General features: G+C 33.3%; 1 protein-coding gene across 1 annotated transcript; it reads left to right on the top strand.

Moving 5' to 3' along the window:
* Positions 1–270: 270 nt before the first annotated feature.
* iPLA2-VIA (calcium-independent phospholipase A2 VIA) lies at positions 271–18,473 on the top strand. The gene is made up of 13 exons (XM_074112755.1): positions 271–1,369; positions 1,464–1,554; positions 2,339–2,457; positions 2,547–2,724; positions 5,133–5,381; positions 6,284–6,409; positions 9,002–9,165; positions 10,270–10,691; positions 12,293–12,443; positions 13,285–13,488; positions 15,013–15,184; positions 16,511–16,680; positions 17,076–18,473. Exons 1-13 carry the CDS (start codon positions 1,158–1,160, stop codon positions 17,215–17,217), a joined length of 2,400 nt encoding a protein of 799 aa, XP_073968856.1. The 5' UTR covers positions 271–1,157; the 3' UTR covers positions 17,218–18,473.
* The last annotated feature ends 535 nt before the right edge of the window (positions 18,474–19,008 follow it).

The raw sequence follows: 19,008 nt of genomic DNA on the forward strand, positions 1-19,008 counted from the left end.
TTACTCAATTCCTTATGTTTATAAAAGAAAATGAGAGCATTAAATTCACTGTTACTATCTTCGATTTCAGTGCTGAAGAAATAGTCATCCTAGAAACAAAAGTTCAGTAGATAAAGTAAGAAAACTTAGTGTATGAATACTTTTTTGACCCACTGTATGTACTATTAATTAAGTGCTGCTGAAATTCTGAAAAAGACAATTACAGTCAAAAATTGATTTTATTTATTTTTAATTTAAAGGTGCCCCAACTTAAAAATGAAGTATTAGCGCCCGAAGCTTTCTTACAATTGCAATGCCGGCGTACGGACAGTGTTTTGTCGTTACAGACAAGGACAGTTTATGTTGACCAATAAATCAGCTGACCACTTCATTAAAATAAATACAAAAAAAGAGCCTAGACTTCCTGAAAAATGTTTTGTTTTTGACTGTTCATTTATACATTCAAGTTGTAACGTTTACTAAAAAAACTTACTGCTTTTTTTTCCATATATATAATTTGTGTGAACTTAGAACAGAAATTACCGGTGAAAACATGTCCAAAATTTGATTCTAAAAACTCGAACATAAGACAAGTATTAAGTAGTTTCTTTTCAGTATAGAAAATTGATGTAATAGTTCTGTTGTTCTAGTTTGTAGCGTTTAATTGCTTCAAATTGGTTAAAAATAATTTGAGTAATTAGGTAATTTTAATTATTAAATGGAATGGTTGGAGCTTGCAGCTAGCACGATCTATCACACTTCGATTCAAACTGAATAACTCTCGATTACACTCAAGAGATGGTGACAAGTTAAATGTATTGTGGAGTGTGAACTCTCACTAGGTTTGCAGTTGAGTAACAGCTGGTGCTGATTCATATTGAATGCGCTGGGTCTGGTTCGTGAGTGTAGTGGTTGGAAATAACGTTAAGTGTAAAGGGAAGAAGTTCAGGGTGATTGCAGAAGTCGTTAGGTTATCACTAGTTTGTTACATTTATTAGGAAATCATTAGGCTTCCAGTTAACAGTAAAAACTTGTCATTATTAATTGTTTTGTGTGAAAAAATGATTTTAGAAGCCTGTGATAGCCTCTCCAAATGCAGTTTATTTTCATAAATTTTGATCAACTATTGATTTAATTATTAAAAGTTCAAAGTACCTAGAAAGTGGAACAAAAAAATAATGTCTTGGATAGGAAATTTCATAAAAAAGAATTTGTTAAATTTAGAAGCAAATCCAGAACAAGTGGTCGAAGTGAAAACCGATTTATACGATGATAGAATTATTATATCCAGGGATGAAGGTATGTTTTTTTATGGGAACAATGGGAATGCTCAAAAATTTGAAATTGTATTACACAAACCGTGTTCAGAATCACTTTCTCAAGGATACAGGTAAAGAAACTTTTTTTTTTTTTGTATCCTTCTTTAATTATATCGTTTTAATGAAGTGAAATATGCGCATATATTAATGTATATTTTCTCATAGTTTATTCAGATCTACTGAAAGAGATTCATGTGAAAAAAGGTTCAACATTTTTAGGGATAAATTACCACTGCTTTGTAATATCTCTGCTATTGTAAGTATTGAAACAAAAATATGTATTTAAAATGAAAAATATAGATACTAATGCAAAAGAAAACTTGAATACCTGCTTCCTTATTCTCAAAAATGTTTAGTTTTCCATTTATGACTTTCTATACTTGGTTCCCACTTTTTCGATATTAATTTGTTTTCTTTTATTCATAAAAAGTTTAGAAAAAGAACTGTACTAAATGAACTCAATTTTTTAAAGGCCTTATTTTATAGTTTTTGGAGAGGAGTAGGTTCTTACGATAAAGGTTAAATGAATGTGGATTGAGCTGCATGCTACTTAGCAGTGATCTTGTTACTCGCAATATCGATAGAACGATTAAAATTTTCTTTTAATTGGGCATTTTATCAGATTTGCATTCACAATGAGTGCATTTGTTTCAAATCTTGGTATATACAGAAAGGAGTGTTATTTGCTTGAACCCATCATCTCCTATTGTCGTCCACTTTGAGAACATGCTTGGAAATTGCCGTAGCGGCTCGGGTCGCCGTTCTGCATGACTAAATGCACTAATCTAACTGAAACAAGCTCTTTTGGAGTGTGGGAACAAAAGTGGGCAGGGTGAAAATTCTACGCTTTATCGTGAGAAATTGTATGAAGGTCTTCTGTTTGTGTGAAACATAGATTTTTGTGCTTGTAATTTTATCAAGAATTTTTGCAATAACTTCATAGCTTATTCCTTATACTGCAACCAAAGAAAGTAGAAGGAAATTGTTTTAATTTTTTAATTACTGAAAGTATAATAATTCTTTGTTTACATTGATTTCAGAATCTGAACATTATTCAAAAGTATTGCACCACCATTCGGGAACATCCAAAATGGAGTATATGTCATCTAGTTGTTTATTTCAATTTCATTGAATCTATTTCATTACCTAAAATTCTGAGGTAATTCAAAATTTATTTTTACTGAATGAAGTTAAGATTTGAAAGATTTTGTTTTAGTAATTATTATTTAATATTTAATGTTTTGTTAGCTATATTAATAATTCGGATGCGGATACCGGATTGTCACCATTGCAGGTAGCCGTTAAAGAAGGTAATATGCCCATGATTGTTAAATTATTACAACATGGCGCTTCATTAGGCCATTTGGACAATGATAGTAATACAGTATTTCATTATGCGGCTACTATCAATAAGGAAGTAATCTCTGTAAGTTTCTTTTTTTTTTTGGCTATTTACTTAGTTAATTATTTACTTTTATGTGACCAGTGGTTTCTTAAATAAATTTTCTACTCCATTCATAAGTTCTTTTTCCAACCATTTTGTCTCCTAGATGCCTTAACGGTACAGTTCATCTTCTTGCACGCGTACTCTTGGGTTATGCCGTCAACATCTCTCCTAGTAATCCATCCAAGAAATGTCGTTGTTACAAAAATCTAGAAAAAGATTTAGATCTCTAAGAATTTTTTTTTGCGATATAGTACTTATTTGCAGAAATGCAGAAATTTATAACTCCTATTTTAAACATTCGATTAAAGGGAATTGTAGGAAAGGGAATTAATGTGAACCCATCTATCCAGCCAATAACGTACAAACTTACTAAGTACTAATTTGCTTATATACTATTAAGGTGGATAAAATACGAGGGTCGTTTGAAAAGTCCGTGCAAAAATAAAAACTACTTAATTTTTTGGGGTAAACCATTTTTATTTTTCAACATAGTCTCCTTTTAGGCTTATACACTTCGTCCAACGCTGCTCTAGTTTGTTGATCCCTTCCGAATAATAGGATTTGTCCAAGTCTGAAAAATAGCCATTCGTTTCTGCAATCACCTCCTCGTTTGAATAAAATCTTTTTCCCGCCAGCCATTTCTTCATATTGGGGAACAAATAGTAGTCCGAGGGAGCCAAGTCTGGAGAATAGGGGGGATGTGAAACGAGTTGGAACCCTATTTCCATTAATTTTGCGACCACAACTGCTGAGGTGTGAGCTGGTGCGTTGTCGTGATGGAAAAGGACTTTTTTGTGGGCCAATCGTGGGCGTTTTTCTTGCAGCTCGGTTTTCAAACGGTCCAATAACGATGAATAATATGCACCTGTAATAGTTTTACCCTTTTCCAGATAGTCGATGAGGATTATTCCTTGCGAATCCCAAAAGACAGTCGCCATAATCTTTCCGGCCGAAGGAACGGTCTTCGCCTTTTTTGGCGCAGATTCCCCCTTGGTAACCCATTGTTTAGATTGTTCTTTGGTCTCAGGAGTGTAGTGATGTATCCATGTTTCATCCACAGTGACGAAACGACGCTTAAGGTCCTGCGGATTCTTCTGGAACAGCTGCAAACCGTCCTTGCAACACTTCACACGATTTCGTTTTTGGTCAAGCGTGAGTAATCGCGGCACCCATCTTGCGGATAGCTTTGTCATGTCCAAATGTTGATGCAAAATATTATGTACCCGTTCATTCGAGATGCCCACAGCACTAGCAATCTCACGCACCTTCACTCTTCTGTCATCCATCACCATATCATGGATTTTATCAATGATTTCTGGAGTAGTAACCTCAACAGGGCGTCCAGAACGTTCAGCGTCACTTCTGCCCATATGGCCACTCCGAAAATTTTGTAACCACTTATAAACTGTTCTAATCGAAGGTGCAGAGCCACCATAATGTTTATCAAGCTTCTCTTTAGTCTCCTGAGGCGTTTTGCCTTTCATAAAGTAGTGTTTAATCAATACACGAAATTCTTTTTCGTCCATTTTTTGAAAATCACTCGACTTCCTCGATTCAAACGAATGCCAAACACAAAGAAATAGACCGATCTGGCTGAAACTTGGTATGTGTTCTTCCAAGAGATGCTACTAACTAAAGATAACCTCGACACGCGCCAGTAGTGCTATCTCTCTGACTTTGTACGGACTTTTCAAACGACCCTCGTATGTCGCAAAAATTCCTAGTTTACGGATCAAATTGGATTGTTAATTTTTTTTTCTCATATTATTTCAAAAAATAGCCGTCACGGATTTTATTTAAATATTTACACATTAAATTATTACTTTATTTGAATAGTAATAATAATTAAAAAAGACGTGTTTTTAGGACTGCTTTGAATAAGGGGTGACAATCTGCTTCACTTTAAGGTACCATTTCTAGGAAATTTACAGTTTTACAACTTTACAGTATTAGTAAGAATGATATGTATTTCTGTGTGTTGGAAGTTTAAGGCAAAGTAAAAGAACTTTTATTATTACTCTTGAAGTACTTGAGCAGTTGTTGATAAGTTATTGGGTTCTAAAAAAAAATCTTCAGTTTTGGTAAATTTATTAATGAAAAATCTTCACGCCTACGTTTCGAACAATATTTAGTTCAACTTCACGGCTTAGAATTTAGATTAATATCTATATGAACATATTTTGTAAAAATTGCTCTAAAAAATAATATTAATAATTTTTTACTAGGTTGACTCAATCTGCAGTAAAAAGTTTTACAATATTTTCATTTAGGGCAAATTATTTACCTACAGTTTGACAATCACTCGGTTCGGCGGTACATATACTAAAATTCATTTACTAATATTATTAAATACAAGATTTCTATATAATTTTTTTTTTTTTGTTCAGACCCTTGCTAGTATTGGTGATAGTAATAATACCAAATATTTGAATCATCGTAACATCACCGGACATACTCCACTGCATGTAGCATGTTTGGCCGATAAGCCGGACTGTGTGACAGCGTTAATCGCCATGGGTGCTGATGTTAATCTAGCTGCTGGTTCTCCTTCAGGATCAACCCCGCACAATCCACTGGTAGCTCCAGCAATTATGGGCGATTTTGTGCATGATATGCATTCAAAATTACAACCACAAGTAAGTTAGCAGATTTCTTCTTATTTATTAAGTCATGTGTTCTATTTGTTGGAAGGTCTAACACAGCCCTGTGTGAATAAAAAACTTAGCTTTATTGAATGATCGATAAAAAAAATTAAACGATTTAGCAAAAGAGAAAGAAAACAATATCATAATTTGGTATGTTCAATAAATGTTCAGCATACAGGCAAGAGACAGTTTTATAATCTTAAATATTTTAAAACCCTATTAAATAAATCTGGGCCAGACCCCCACACCACACACTAACCAGCCAGTTCAACTAACGATACAAACAGATGTAATTATTAATGAAAGTATCGAAAGAAAATCGATAAAACTTATCATATATATTTATATGTATGTTCAAACCTTTATTGTCACTAGTATAAAGATAGTCAGTGTTTGAAAAAGCTGTGTGCATTAAGTTCAGTGAACCTTTTGCTTTGTTAATGTTTCTGAATAATATGAAGCGAATAGATCGTTTATTAAAGAATTCAGAGATAGCTCGTGAACATGCTAAGTTTCTTACACATCACCTTCCGACAACTATTAAACATTTACCAGCTGCACAAGCATCTGATGCAATAATTTTTGATTTACTGCCCGTAATATTTTTTTGTTTATTATTTTGCGTATATTTTTTCTAAATTAATGTTAGATTATTTTTTTTTTGTGTGTGTTCATGAACTTGGTTCAAATAATAATCCCCTAGATCTTTTCATTTCACTTTTCTCCAGTCATTCTGGTCTATTTTTGCAGCCCCTCCTTGCTGGGTATCTATCCACATCTTCATTGGACTCTCATTCCTCATTTTCTTCTTAAGACTGAATTTTATTATTGCCCTTATACTTCAGTTTTATTTAAAATTATGTTTAAAATATTTTATATGATTGCAAACACAGGAGATGAAATATGGTGGAACACCGTTGCATTGGTCATCATCGAAAGAAGTTATTGATGCACTTCTTGATAGAAACTGTGATATAAATGCAGTCAATTTTGTTTCAAGAACTGCACTACATGTTATGGTAAGTATTACTTTTTTTCTGAAATCTGTTTTATTATTATTATTATTATTATTTTAATGAATTAAGGCGCGTCAACATCTAAGGTTATTGGCGTTCGGAGCTTTTTGTTCAGTGCACTGCCGGCCTCCGGACAGTGTTCTCTCGTTACAGACAACACTCCCCATCGCCAGACAGTGAGCTGTAAGAAGCTCCTAGGAAGAGAAAATCTAAGGGTCAGCAGCTGGATTCGAACCCGGGACCTCCGCGTGGGAATCCAATACGCTAACTGCATAGCTAATCCCTTCCTTTATTATTATTATTATTATTTTTTTTTTTTTTTAATTATTTAAGGCGCGTCAACATCTAAGGTTATTGGCGCCCGGAGCTTTATTCAGTGCACTGCCGGCCTCCGGACAGTGTTCTCTCGTTACAGACAACACTGTCCATCACCGGACAGTGAGCTGTAAGAAGCTCCTAGGAAGAGAAAATCTAAGGGTCAGCAGCTGGATTCGAACCCGGGACCTCCGCGTGGGAATCCAATACGCTAACTGCATAGCTAATCCCTTCCTTTATTATTATTATTATTATTTTTTTTTTTTTTTAAATTATTTAAGGCGCGTCAACATCTAAGGTTATTGGCGCCCGGAGCTTTATTCAGTGCACTGCCGGCCTCCGGACAGTGTTCTCTCGTTACAGACAACACTGTCCATCACCGGACAGTGAGCTGTAAGAAGCTCCTAGGAAGAGAAAATCTAAGGGTCAGCTGCTGGATTCGAACCCGGGACCTCCGCGTGGGAGTCCAGCATGCTAACCTCATAGCTAATCCCTTCCCTTATTATTATTATTATTAAATATTCACTATTAGTATAAAGAGGAAATATTATATTTTTTTTTTATTGTAGCATTTTCACTGCAAATAAATGTTTAAATATTCCTTAAGTATTACAAAATCTTCAGAAATTATTATAAAATGAAAACTATAATTACAGTTGAGTTCGGAGTAAGAATTTGGCTCTGTGTTCTATCTCAAATGAGTGATCAATATTCTGAAGTTTATACAAATTGGACTATACAGAAGTGCTTAGTTCTTTGAATAAAATAAGCTGAATAAAGATTTTTTTTTTTTTTTTTTTAAATATTTAGCAAATTTTAGATACAAGTAAAAATAAATATTAATTGTATAATAACGAACTGCTAAGCTGGACAAATCCTTAATTATGACGGCGCCCATTTTAGAAAAGAAGACTGATGAAATAATGATTTTTTTTTTGTATTAGAGATGAAATCATCGGCTGTTACACAGAAGTTGCTTGAATCATTGATTAGAATTGAATGAAGAAGTTTCTCTTTGCTTTAGAATGACATTTAAAATATTTATGGTTCATATATTCCCTTCCATTATTAAGGAGAATACCTGTGTTGTTTATTGCAGAGTAACAAGTAGATCCGGGTCAGTTTCCAGGTCATTGAGTTCTCCCACTATTTCTTAAAATTCTTTTCCTTTTAACCCAACAGATATTAAAATTAATTAATTTTTAGAAAATTTAATCCCACAATGTTTGGTGTGTTTTTAGTTTATATATTATATATATATATATAGTGGCACCTCGGTTTTCGAACGACTTGTCTTTCGAACAAATCGGTATTCGACCAAGAAATTCGAGAAAATATTGTCCTGAAATTCGTACAAACATTTGGAACTCGGAACACCCGAGATGAGCCGAGTTGTTTTTATATTTACACTTTTAGATCTTATTTCTTGTTTAGATACACGTTTTTACATAAAATATAAAAATTAGGCCAGCAAAAACGGCCTAATATTTCTGGGGGCTTAGAAACGAAATAAACTGACATAGTTTACATTATTGTTTATGGGATAAATTGTTTCGGTTCTCGACCAAATTGGTTCTTGACCGCACTTCCGGAACGAATTGTGGTCGAGAACCGAGGTACCACTGTATATATAACTTCGATTATTTTTATATTTAAACGTATACTTAAATCACAAAATTTGTGTGTAATGTAAGATCTTTACAATTAGTCTTTACATTCTCCACTATGTCACATTTCGTTCTATTTGTATAGTCAGTATTTAATCGATCGAAATTATATTGTTGAAAATGTAGTTAGGTTCGGAGTGCTGGAATATATCTTCGATTTTATCTTTCATAGCTCGCATGATTATTGTATTTGGACTTTCATCTATAATCAGAGATAGACTAAATCAGTCTCGCTCCCTTAGTCAGCAAGTGTAGTACTAGACGATAACCTAAGTGAAGTCGAAATCTCTACACCGAACTGAATGTCTACGAACTAATGTTAGATAAAAGTTCGAAAACGGTCAAAAATGCAATAAACATGCGTGCTACAATTAGATAAAATCAATATTAAGTTCTGAACATTAACTGAGCGTAAATTGTGTCAAAACTTTTGAATGAAAGTAAATTTTGGGCTTAAAACTTTTTAAAGTTTTGTTTATGCGGCCCTGGTACCTAGGTTAAAAAGCTTGCCTTATGCATTTCGTCGTCGTATTTTATACATTCTCTAAGTTACTTTTTGTGTTTAAATTTTTTGGTTAATATACACGTCATATTTTTATTAATTATTTTTTAGGTATTGCGAAACAGATTAGAATGTGCAGTCGCTCTACTATCCAGGGAAGCTGATCCAAATATTTCTGATGAAGATGGCAACACTGCTTTACATTTAGCTGTAAAAGAAAGAAACCTACCCATAGTGCAAGCGTTGACTATCTTCGGCGCTAATTTAGATCTTTTGTAAGAATTTTTTTTTTGTTTATTTTATTAAATAATATTTGTTTATTCAGTTAAAAAATCTGTATTGTGAAGAGAATATTACATTGTGGGAACCATCAATAGCTTTCAGGTACGAAACCTTCCAGTACTGCCATTTTTTTACGTTCATTTTTTATTCCATCGAAAGGTTATTTATTTTATGAAACTTTATTTTTATACTATTCATAAAATATTCAACAATAACAAAAAACATTCACTACTTGGGGGAAAAACTATTAAAATAAAAAAATTATAAAATTTAAATGGAGCGCCCCCTCCTCTTTTAAAAAAAATATACCCATGAACTTAACTAAAAACGACGTATAATTTTTTTCATTATGATAATGAATGTAAATGGGTAATTAAATAATTTTATTTAGTCGTCCCCTAATTACCTTAGTCTTTTTTACAGGTTATAAACAGTTAACAATTATAAATATGTGTATTTAAATGATCCAATATATACATTTATGCATATTAAAGGTACATTTCACTTTATTGTTATCGAAATGAAATTTACAAAAAAATTAGTGCGGATATTCTTAAGAATTCTTCTTGCCGGAATTTACGTAATAATTTTATTTTTTTAATTAAGAAACTGCAATAAAAAGGTAGTTAACTTAAATGTTACTCAAGTTGACTGTAATAAATAATAATCTTGTAGAAAGCGTGACGACATAGCTCCTTAAGAACCCTATTTAAAATTAATAATCCCTGAGAAAAATTTAAACCAAACTAATTGGCCTAACACACGTTATATATATTCATGTCCAAATGAAATCATTTGGCAGCTGTTTAAAGAAATTACAGAATCCCTTTCTTGGAAAAATCAAGTTAATTCATTTTTATTTATTTTACTGAATTTGTGCAGTTTTAGGAAGATGATCTAATCTTCTCAGGGTTTGAGTGAAACAAATAATATAAAGTTATTTTTTTGAACTTTTATACTGTTTTATACTTTATCGGCAGGATAGCTTGTAAGAGATTGTCGTGTTTCTTCTGGTCTCCATTAAGTCCATAACTGTATCTTACCCGTGTGGTTCCTGGTTTTCTTCCTTTTAATTCACTTCTTTCTTTTTTTCTAAGGAACAATGCAGGAGAAACAGCAAGACATATGGCCGGCCTTGATGGGAGTGACAATGGTTCACGAATCGTATACACCTTGCACGCTGTTGGTGCCGGACGTTGTACATCTTTAATGTCCTCCTGTACACCTTATTGTGCTCCAGGCGGCAACAATGACGGCATGCCACCGCCACCTGCAAGCGGTCCAGCAACCAGATGCATCTCACAACTTCTCCAAGACTCTGTACTAGCTTGTGAAGGAGATGGCACTACTACAAGAGGTGGTCGCCTGCTGTGTCTGGACGGAGGAGGAATTCGTGGGCTAGTGTTGATCACACTGTTACTGCATTTAGAGCAAGCTGCTAATAAACCGATTGTGCATTGTTTTGATTGGATTGCCGCGACTAGCACAGGTGGAATTCTTGCCTTAGCATTGGCTGCAGGTATTTAAACGTTTTCCATTTATTTGCGTATTTCTAGTGGCTTACTTGATAGTTCTCTTATCAAATTAAAATATAAAATTGCTCTTTTTATTTCTAGCTTTACATACAATTTTTTACTGACATTTAGATTGTATGCCGATCATTTTCAAACTCTGTAACATTTTATTACAAAATTAATAACTTTAAAGAATGATCTTGGCGCTATTTAGAATTTCAACAGCATAGGATTAAAATGAAATATGCTTAAGAAAAATTACGACTCTTGTTTTGTTAATATGCTGTTATTTTAAACCATTCAACTAATATTCTGTGGAAACAGTTTTGCTTCAAATATTGGAATTTTACTTATGATATTGAAGCACCTCTAGTAGTACACAGACAACGAGGCCACTTGTTACACTTAAAGGTCACCTTTAGTTGGTATTTAAAAGGGCGGTTCCACCAAAAAGGGGGCAAGGAACGCAGGCCTTTCCAAAATGCCCATTGTTCTCCTAAAGGTCACTAAAATAGGGAAGTTTTAATGGTCCTAAATCTCGAGAAATGTCACATTCTTCTCGGAAAATGTCTCTAATAAAACTTTCAGATCTAAATGTGTGCAATGTGTTTACGAAAATTAATGAAAATCGTTGATACAGTTTTCGGAAAAATGATTTAAAAAATATATTTATTTATTAAAGAGGCAGTTTTGGAATATGGAAGAGGCAGTTATTACATTTGAACATTCTTTGAAAATTTCCTTTTATTTTTAATTATTTATTTATTTTTTCTTTCTTTAAGTAATGCTGATCACACACATTGTTCAAAAATATTACGATGAATTCTTATAATCGAAAATCTGCATGTCTACAAGTTTAAGAACTTGTAAAAATAAAATGCATAATTAATATACATTGAGAGCGTAGAAATGATAGAATTAAACAATTTTTTTTTTATTATTATATACACATATATATTTAATGCACTTATCATCAACATTACAAGAGTATTTTGTACCAATGCTAAAGCTGATGGTTGAAATGAATCGTGTTATGGTTGAAACAATGAACGATGTGGATTGAATCAATGAACGAATCAGTTCGATTGATTAACAACAGTTTACTGGCAATATCATTTTTCTTAAAGAAGAAAGGTAGTCGAGCGGTTAAGAGGCTAGACCTGCAAAGCTAAGATGTATTGTTGGTTTAGTGGGTTCGATTCCCGGTCTAGAGGCCTTGGATTTTCTTTAATGGTTAATAAAAAGAAATTAACAGTAAAATATGTTTGCTAGTCGCCTCCGTCCACGACACCTAATTGGTAGATGGACGTAAAGCCTGCCTGACAAAAAAATAGGCAATTACTTTACTTGACTTTACTTTTTTAAAGAAGAAAGACCTTTACTTAATCGGGGTAGTATGGTTGACTTTGAGTGGTATACAATTTCAGGTGTAATTGCTCTTAGATTTTCTGTTCCTAGAGGGAGACGGCTGCCTCCACAGTCCACTGATTATCAGACTACCAGAGAGTAGTGCTCCAATGACCATAGATGTTAACGCACCCTTTTTTTTTCCTCTTGAATTCATGCTTGACTTCTTACTAACGTGCTACATCTCTTTTGTTTACAGGAAAAACATTAAAAGAAGCGTTGTGTTTGTACTTCAGAATGAAAGATCAGACATTTTCCGGTTACAGGCCTTACAACAGTGAACCGTTGGAGTCAATGTTAAAAGAATCTTTGGGCACTGACACAACTATGGCGGATATTACTCATCCAAAGTTGGTTCTTTTTTTTTGATATTTATATTTTTTTTGTTTGTTTTTGGTTTTCTCTTTTATCATTCAAGCAAATGGTTCTTAAGTTTTCGTGGATAAACTATTTACTTGATATTATCATGTGGATCAAGCAGCGTAAAAATTTTGAAGTACTGCATATATATTAAGAGTACTTAATCCGGATTTTCCCTAATATGGGTTTCTGTCAGGTCCATTTCCTGTCTCCTAGTAATATATTCCACCAGTCAGCCTCTCTCAGACGTCGTCCCGTCATCTGCTGTCGATTTCTTCCTCCTATCTCTCGATTACTTTGATTTCCACTTCCTGATTTCCTCGAGCCATCTCCCGGAAACATCCCGAGCTCTTATGCTTCCTCTCTATCAGTTGTTTCCTCGACGTACTCAATTTTTTTTTTTTTTTAATTGCTAATTATTTCTTTTCGTCAGAAATTCATCGAAGGTCATTTTTAAAATGATTAATAATAAACCACGATCTGCATTTTGAGACATAAATTCATCTTTTGATTTGCGGAAATTCTAAGAAACATGATTCTCTTCTATTATTTTCATTCAACATGAAAAGACGTAAATGACATGTAACAAAGTACATGATAGACTTAACATTATGTAGTCTTGCTATAAAAAGAAATTTGTTAAAGTGATAACCCAGATCTTAAACAACCATTTATGTTGTTCCAATTTTTTAACTACTGAGCACAAGAGGCGAATTTATATACCAAATGTTTCGTGAAACATATTTGAAAAACCAATTAATTAAGCTGACGTAAAAACAAAATAGTAAAAACGTAAAAATGTAATTTATAATTTAACCATATCTTTTACAGACTTATGATTGCTGGTTGTCTGGCTGATAGAAAACCCGTAGATTTACATCTTTTTAGAAACTACGAAGGGCCAGGTGATATTTTAAACAGTTATCCTGTTCGTCAGTGTACAACGTGTCCAGAATTCGAACCGTTGCCTTCCTACAGAGAACAACTAATCTGGGAGGCTGCCAGAGCTTCTGGTGCTGCGCCTTCTTATTTTAGGTAAGGTAAAATAAAACTTATCGAATGGAGAAATCGATAATTTTATTTTGAAGTTGCGAGAAATGTGATGAAAGTTCTTATTTGTGACTGTTGGTATAAGAATTATTCTTTTTTATGGCGTAAAAACCGCATTGGATTATGAAGGGCGACTTTATATTTGTAAATTCATCAAAAAAGAATCAATTTAATATTTAGCGGTAACAAATAGACCTCATTAGTAGGGTACTTTCACTGTTCAAAATCACTTACCTACTTTGCAACCAACTTACTATGGGTGCGTTCCACTAAGCGACCACAACGACCAAAACATACCTTCAGGCGTTCCACTTGGCGACCGCGGTCGTTGTGGTCGTGGCGAAAACGTCACTAATGACGTCACTATTTTCGCTCACGCGAAGCCCACAACGCCCCACCTATAGAGCTGGATCGAAGTGGGCGTTCAGAAATATGGCGACCGAAAAAATTATCTCATGTAAATGAAAGTATTATTTCATGTAAATAATAGAATGTGTTTCTCGAAAGTCTACAAAAAATAAATAAATAAATAATTACTTATCCCTTTACATACTAAATCACTGAATAACACAAAATCATTTACCTGAAATAACTTTTAAATTCTTCATCTGAATAAAGATCAATTACACTGATAGCTAATAATACGTGGCCTAAGTTTTCGCTTTTTATCATTGCGATTTTGTAAAATTGCATTCCACTCTTTATCGGAACTAGATAAAGAACTTTCTAAAGCATTATTAATAAATATCCAACTCTTGCCACAAAAGACATTTTAATTTTATTTAAACGTAAATTTTATAAATACTACACTAAAATGTAATATAAAAAATTGAATTATATATATATACTTTTAATATAAGTCAACTTTACCAATAATTAATAAAGTTTATTATAACTACTTATAAACGGGGTTAAAATTAAAAAATAACCTCTTCAAGCTTCTAACTTATTTTCGAGGCCGCCATATGTAATGTTTACATGAACGGTTAAAATGCCCACAGTCCGTTCCACTTGGGTTTTCGATCGCAACGCTCGCAAGCAAGTGGAACGGGCAAAATCGCGGTCGTGAGCGTGGACGTTGTGGTCGCTTAGTGGAACGCACCCTATAAACTACATTTAACCTTCCTTTCAACAGTAAACAAAGAGATGAGCCACATACACTTTCTAAAGTGTCCTCGATGCCCAAAAGTGGCCCTTAATTGTATTTCTTAGAAATTATCGATCTTACATACACACACATGAAATTAGTTCACCCAGTTTAATGAAAGTCGTTGGACCCATTTTGTGGTGAAAAAAGCGATTTTGCGAATGTCAACTTTCAGTTGATACTAGGACGAAAATAAGTAAAAAGCACTTTTTCAGCTAAAAGGGACATCAAAATCGATATTTCCAATTAAAAATTATAACTTGAACATCTGCCTGATTACAGTATCTTTTCTTAGAAGTAGAATCTGAGGAAGTACAATCGTTATGCTGCAATCCATTTACTTCTATGTTGATTTTTTTCAGATCATTTGGCCGTTTTGTAGACGGAGGTCTTATCGCCAATAATCCTACACTGGACGCCATTGCGGAGATCCATGAATACAACATGGCGTTAAAAGAAGTTGGTAGAAAAAGTGAAATGGTTAAATTGAGCGTAGTAGTTTCGTTAGGAACTGGTTCCGTTCCTTTGGTGAAGGTAATTTTCTTTTAAATTAAGCAATGCTTTAATCATAATGTAGTAAATAGTTTAGATTAGGTTAGTTTACTGGAGACCTGTGCTATTCCCCAAGGCTAAAGAGGCTTATTGTACTCCACTGAAGGTTTAGTTGGTACAGCACTCTCCACTTTTCTGGGTTCAAGCTTTCAAGTTGCCAAAGATCTCATACGGCAACTTAGTGGTTGCAAACGAAGTCAAACAAGAAATTACAAGCCGTTTTTTTCTTACTCTTCAGTACATACGAGTAGTACGACAGGGACTCAACCTCACTCTATGAAGGTACTTTTTGAAACTTTCATATTTTGGTTCCCTTCTTCTATTCTGGTTTTTTACACCATTCTGACAGCCTTTAACAGTTTTCTTCTAGAGAGTATATCCAAACTCTTTCCGAAGCTGAAGAGAGACGCTTAAATGATGCTTCTTTGATTCTGAGCAAGTTATGCGGGTGACTCTATCCTGGCCAGTTTGATTTCGTTTAGCCTGATACCAGGATTCCCCGGTGAGCCGCGGGATAACTTCATCAGGGTTTTTGAGATAGTTTTTTAAAAGTCGCCTAAGCTTTTAATGCTACCTGGTTTGTTTGAAATGATTAGAGGTGAGCGTTTACTTTGTGGCCATTCTCATGTTCTCTTCAGCATTGGAAAAAAATATATCCTGGGACAGTGAGCCACATACACTGTGGCATTTTGGATTATCACCTTAGAGGTAATAAGTTGGTGGATTTAATCCACGTTCCTAAAGATCATTGGAAATGGGATTCCTCAAAACTGAACATTGGAAGAATAAGGTTTCCCTATTCATTTATCTAAGCACTTCTGCTGCTAGAATCGAAATGCAGAGGCAACCCCAAGCATCATTTCCAGTACAGAAGTTGGAGCACTTTTAAATGTTCCAGCACATGACATACTGGACAAAATCTACCATCCTAGCGAGAACTTTCTTGTTGTTCTGTTGTTCAGTATATTTCTCGGTAATTTTGGGGGGGATAACTGTCGTGGAAAACATCTAGTTAGGCCATTCTGGAACTGGCCTAACCTACTAACTAACCCACTAAGCCTTCTGCATGCTTCAGTTATGCCAAAGAGAGAGCCTGTGCATATTGAAAGTGTATTTCAAACAAATGAGTGTTACACCTCATAAAGATATTTGTCCTCCTAAACCAGAAATTCATTTTATCCAACGCATCCTTAAAGAAACTCAACCACAACGATAGCTCAACTGCTATAAGAACTCTTTACTGAAATCATTGTTTTATTGGACATGATTATAAAATTGTCTTTCTTTACTTGTTCACAAAAACACAAGTCGGACGTTATGGACATATTTTGGCCGTCCGGTTTCTGGGATACAGCAAAAGTGGTGTCAGGCGTTAAATCTATGCAAGCAGTATTGGTTGATCAGGCAACTCTGGCCGATGGACGAGTGGTTGATCGAACTAGAGCAATCTGTTCGATGCTTGGTGTGCCATATTTCAGGTAACTATTTAGTCTTAGTCATTTTTATTGTTTATTATTATTATTTTACGAGTTAATTTTTAAATCACTTACCTTTGATCATAGCAGCCTAGTACAATATGTTTAATACCTAAATTTTTACGTGTAAAAACTTAAATATTAGTAATGTTCGAGTATATTGTGGTCTATATCGACCTCGAGCTGCAAACGAATGCATCACCCAGTCTAGTATTGTTCGTGTTTGGTATTAGTCTGTTCAGTAATCCCTGAAGGTTGTTATCAACCTTTTGCCATTTATGTGTCGTCCATTCATCAAAAGTCTTTGGGATCTTGATAAATTTTCATTTATTTATGGGTATATTTACACTTATTTTTGTATATATGTATATTTTATATTTACATTTCTTTGTTTAAAGATTTTCACCTCAACTTTCCGAAGATGTTGTCATGGATGAAAAGTCTGATGTCAAATTGGTAAACATGTTATGGGAGACCAAAGCGTACATAGTGTCACAAACGCAACTAGTAAATAAACTAGCCTCACTATTAAATTGTTGACACTTTAATTAAGGTTACAACTTATAATAAATGATATTTGTGGATTAAATTATATTAAAAAAAAAAAACTAAGAAAATAACTAACTAGCATTAATTCATCATTAGTTAAAATTATTTAAAGTTAGAGAGATGAGTTTGTTTTTTCATTTAAATTTCTTGGCTCTTGTTTCTGGTGATAGGTTAATTTAAAGTGCTAGTCATTCAAATTTTATTAAAATGTAATATTCGTGTATCAGTTTTTTTTTTTTTTCTTTAAAGTTATATTTTTATGAATATATAATATTTAATACTATTGTAAATATATCGATGTTTCTTAAAAAGACGAATTAGAAAAGAGATTAATAAAATAACCTTATTAATTATAACAAAGAATGTAACCCGATAACTTGACATTCTTGGAAGTTACCAATAAATAAGCCAGGCGATTATGGGTTTCCTTTTTTGCCGCGTTCGTCTGTGAATTTTCTTTTGTTTAGAAGATAAGTTAGAATTTTATTTTAATACGTACAATTATTATAGTGTGGAGAAGAGATCGCAAGTGTGGTATAATTATGTATAGTGGGTGAAAAAAAATACTCGCAAGGTAAAGATATTTTTAAATTAAAAAAAAAATTTGAATTTTTTGATAGGAATTTAATATTTGAAAATTCAATTGCGTCGAGAAATGGTAGTGTGAGTTACTAGATTTTTTTATACTGTAAGTCAGGAGTACATTATCACCTAAAACTCTTTGTCAAAATACAAAAAAACAACTCACTTATTATAGAAATGAATCTGAATTCCATGAAAACAAAAAAAAAATCTAGTTGGTGCGCCTTCTTAATCTGAATACGCTTAAAATAGGTTACCCGGTATATCGCCTTGGACTTGAATTTTTCTTTTCTTTTTTTTTAGTTAATAAGCAAAATAAATATTTATGTGATAATAGAAATTTAAGAAGAAAATATAAGACACAAAATAATACAATTGTATTTTTGAACATAATTCGATTATAACCTATACATAAATCGAACAGTTTATACGTTAATACATCGCATGCTTTAGCCTTTCATAATACTGTTAAATAAATGTAATACCTATACCTGTCATAAATACTACTTTAGACGTAGATATCTGATATATAGCTCGCCACTTTAAAATGAACCTAAATCTAGTAGATTCGCCAACCTACAAGAATAAATTAAAATTAGATTCTCTGAGCAAAAAACTTTTGAAGGCATAAGATCTTCTTCTGCAAAAAAAAAAAAAAAAAAGAAGTCGAACTTTGAACCTTACATAGTGCAATTTGTCACGGCTTTGTTAGTACAATACTGCAGTAATTCAGAATCTGTGGATACCATCGTGTAACTAGACCTGGCCAAATTGTTCAGTTATCCTCCTAGTCAACTTTTTGAGGTATTTCAAGTATGACTTGGGAACCATCAATTCTTTATAGAAAGAATATATAGGTTTCGTGACCGTAAATTTGTTAAACTAAGGATTCAAGATTGACCGAGGAATCGGTCAAATCAAAAAACAAAAACTCATCTTTTTGCCAACGTTTCCACAAATATATTGTCTTCTTCAGGGCCTGGATATTACAAATACAAAACAATTTACAGAGTAGGTGACATAGAAAACAGTAATACAAAATTAAAAAAGTAAAATACAATAAATTCTTTATAATTATTGAATCTTAGTTTGTGTAACTCAACCACAACCAGCATAGCCCACGTAAGTTTCAATAATTATAATGAATTTATTGTATTTTACTTTTTTAATTTTGTATTACTGATTTTCAATGTTACTGAC

Source organism: Rhodnius prolixus, unplaced genomic scaffold (genome assembly GCF_049639745.1).
Source record: "Rhodnius prolixus isolate KJV_2025 unplaced genomic scaffold, Rpr scaffold_1, whole genome shotgun sequence".
NCBI lineage: Eukaryota > Metazoa > Arthropoda > Insecta > Hemiptera > Reduviidae > Rhodnius > Rhodnius prolixus.

Excerpts from the sequence above, each read along its gene's own strand:
- iPLA2-VIA (XM_074112755.1), top strand. The coding sequence starts at position 1,158 with ATGTCTTGGATAGGAAATTTCATAAAAAAGAATTTGTTAAATTTAGAA. Across the intron at positions 1,370-1,463 it reads TCACTTTCTCAAGGATACAG|TTTATTCAGATCTACTGAAA; the intron begins GTAAAGAAACTT and ends ATTTTCTCATAG. Across the intron at positions 6,410-9,001 it reads GAACTGCACTACATGTTATG|GTATTGCGAAACAGATTAGA; the intron begins GTAAGTATTACT and ends ATTATTTTTTAG.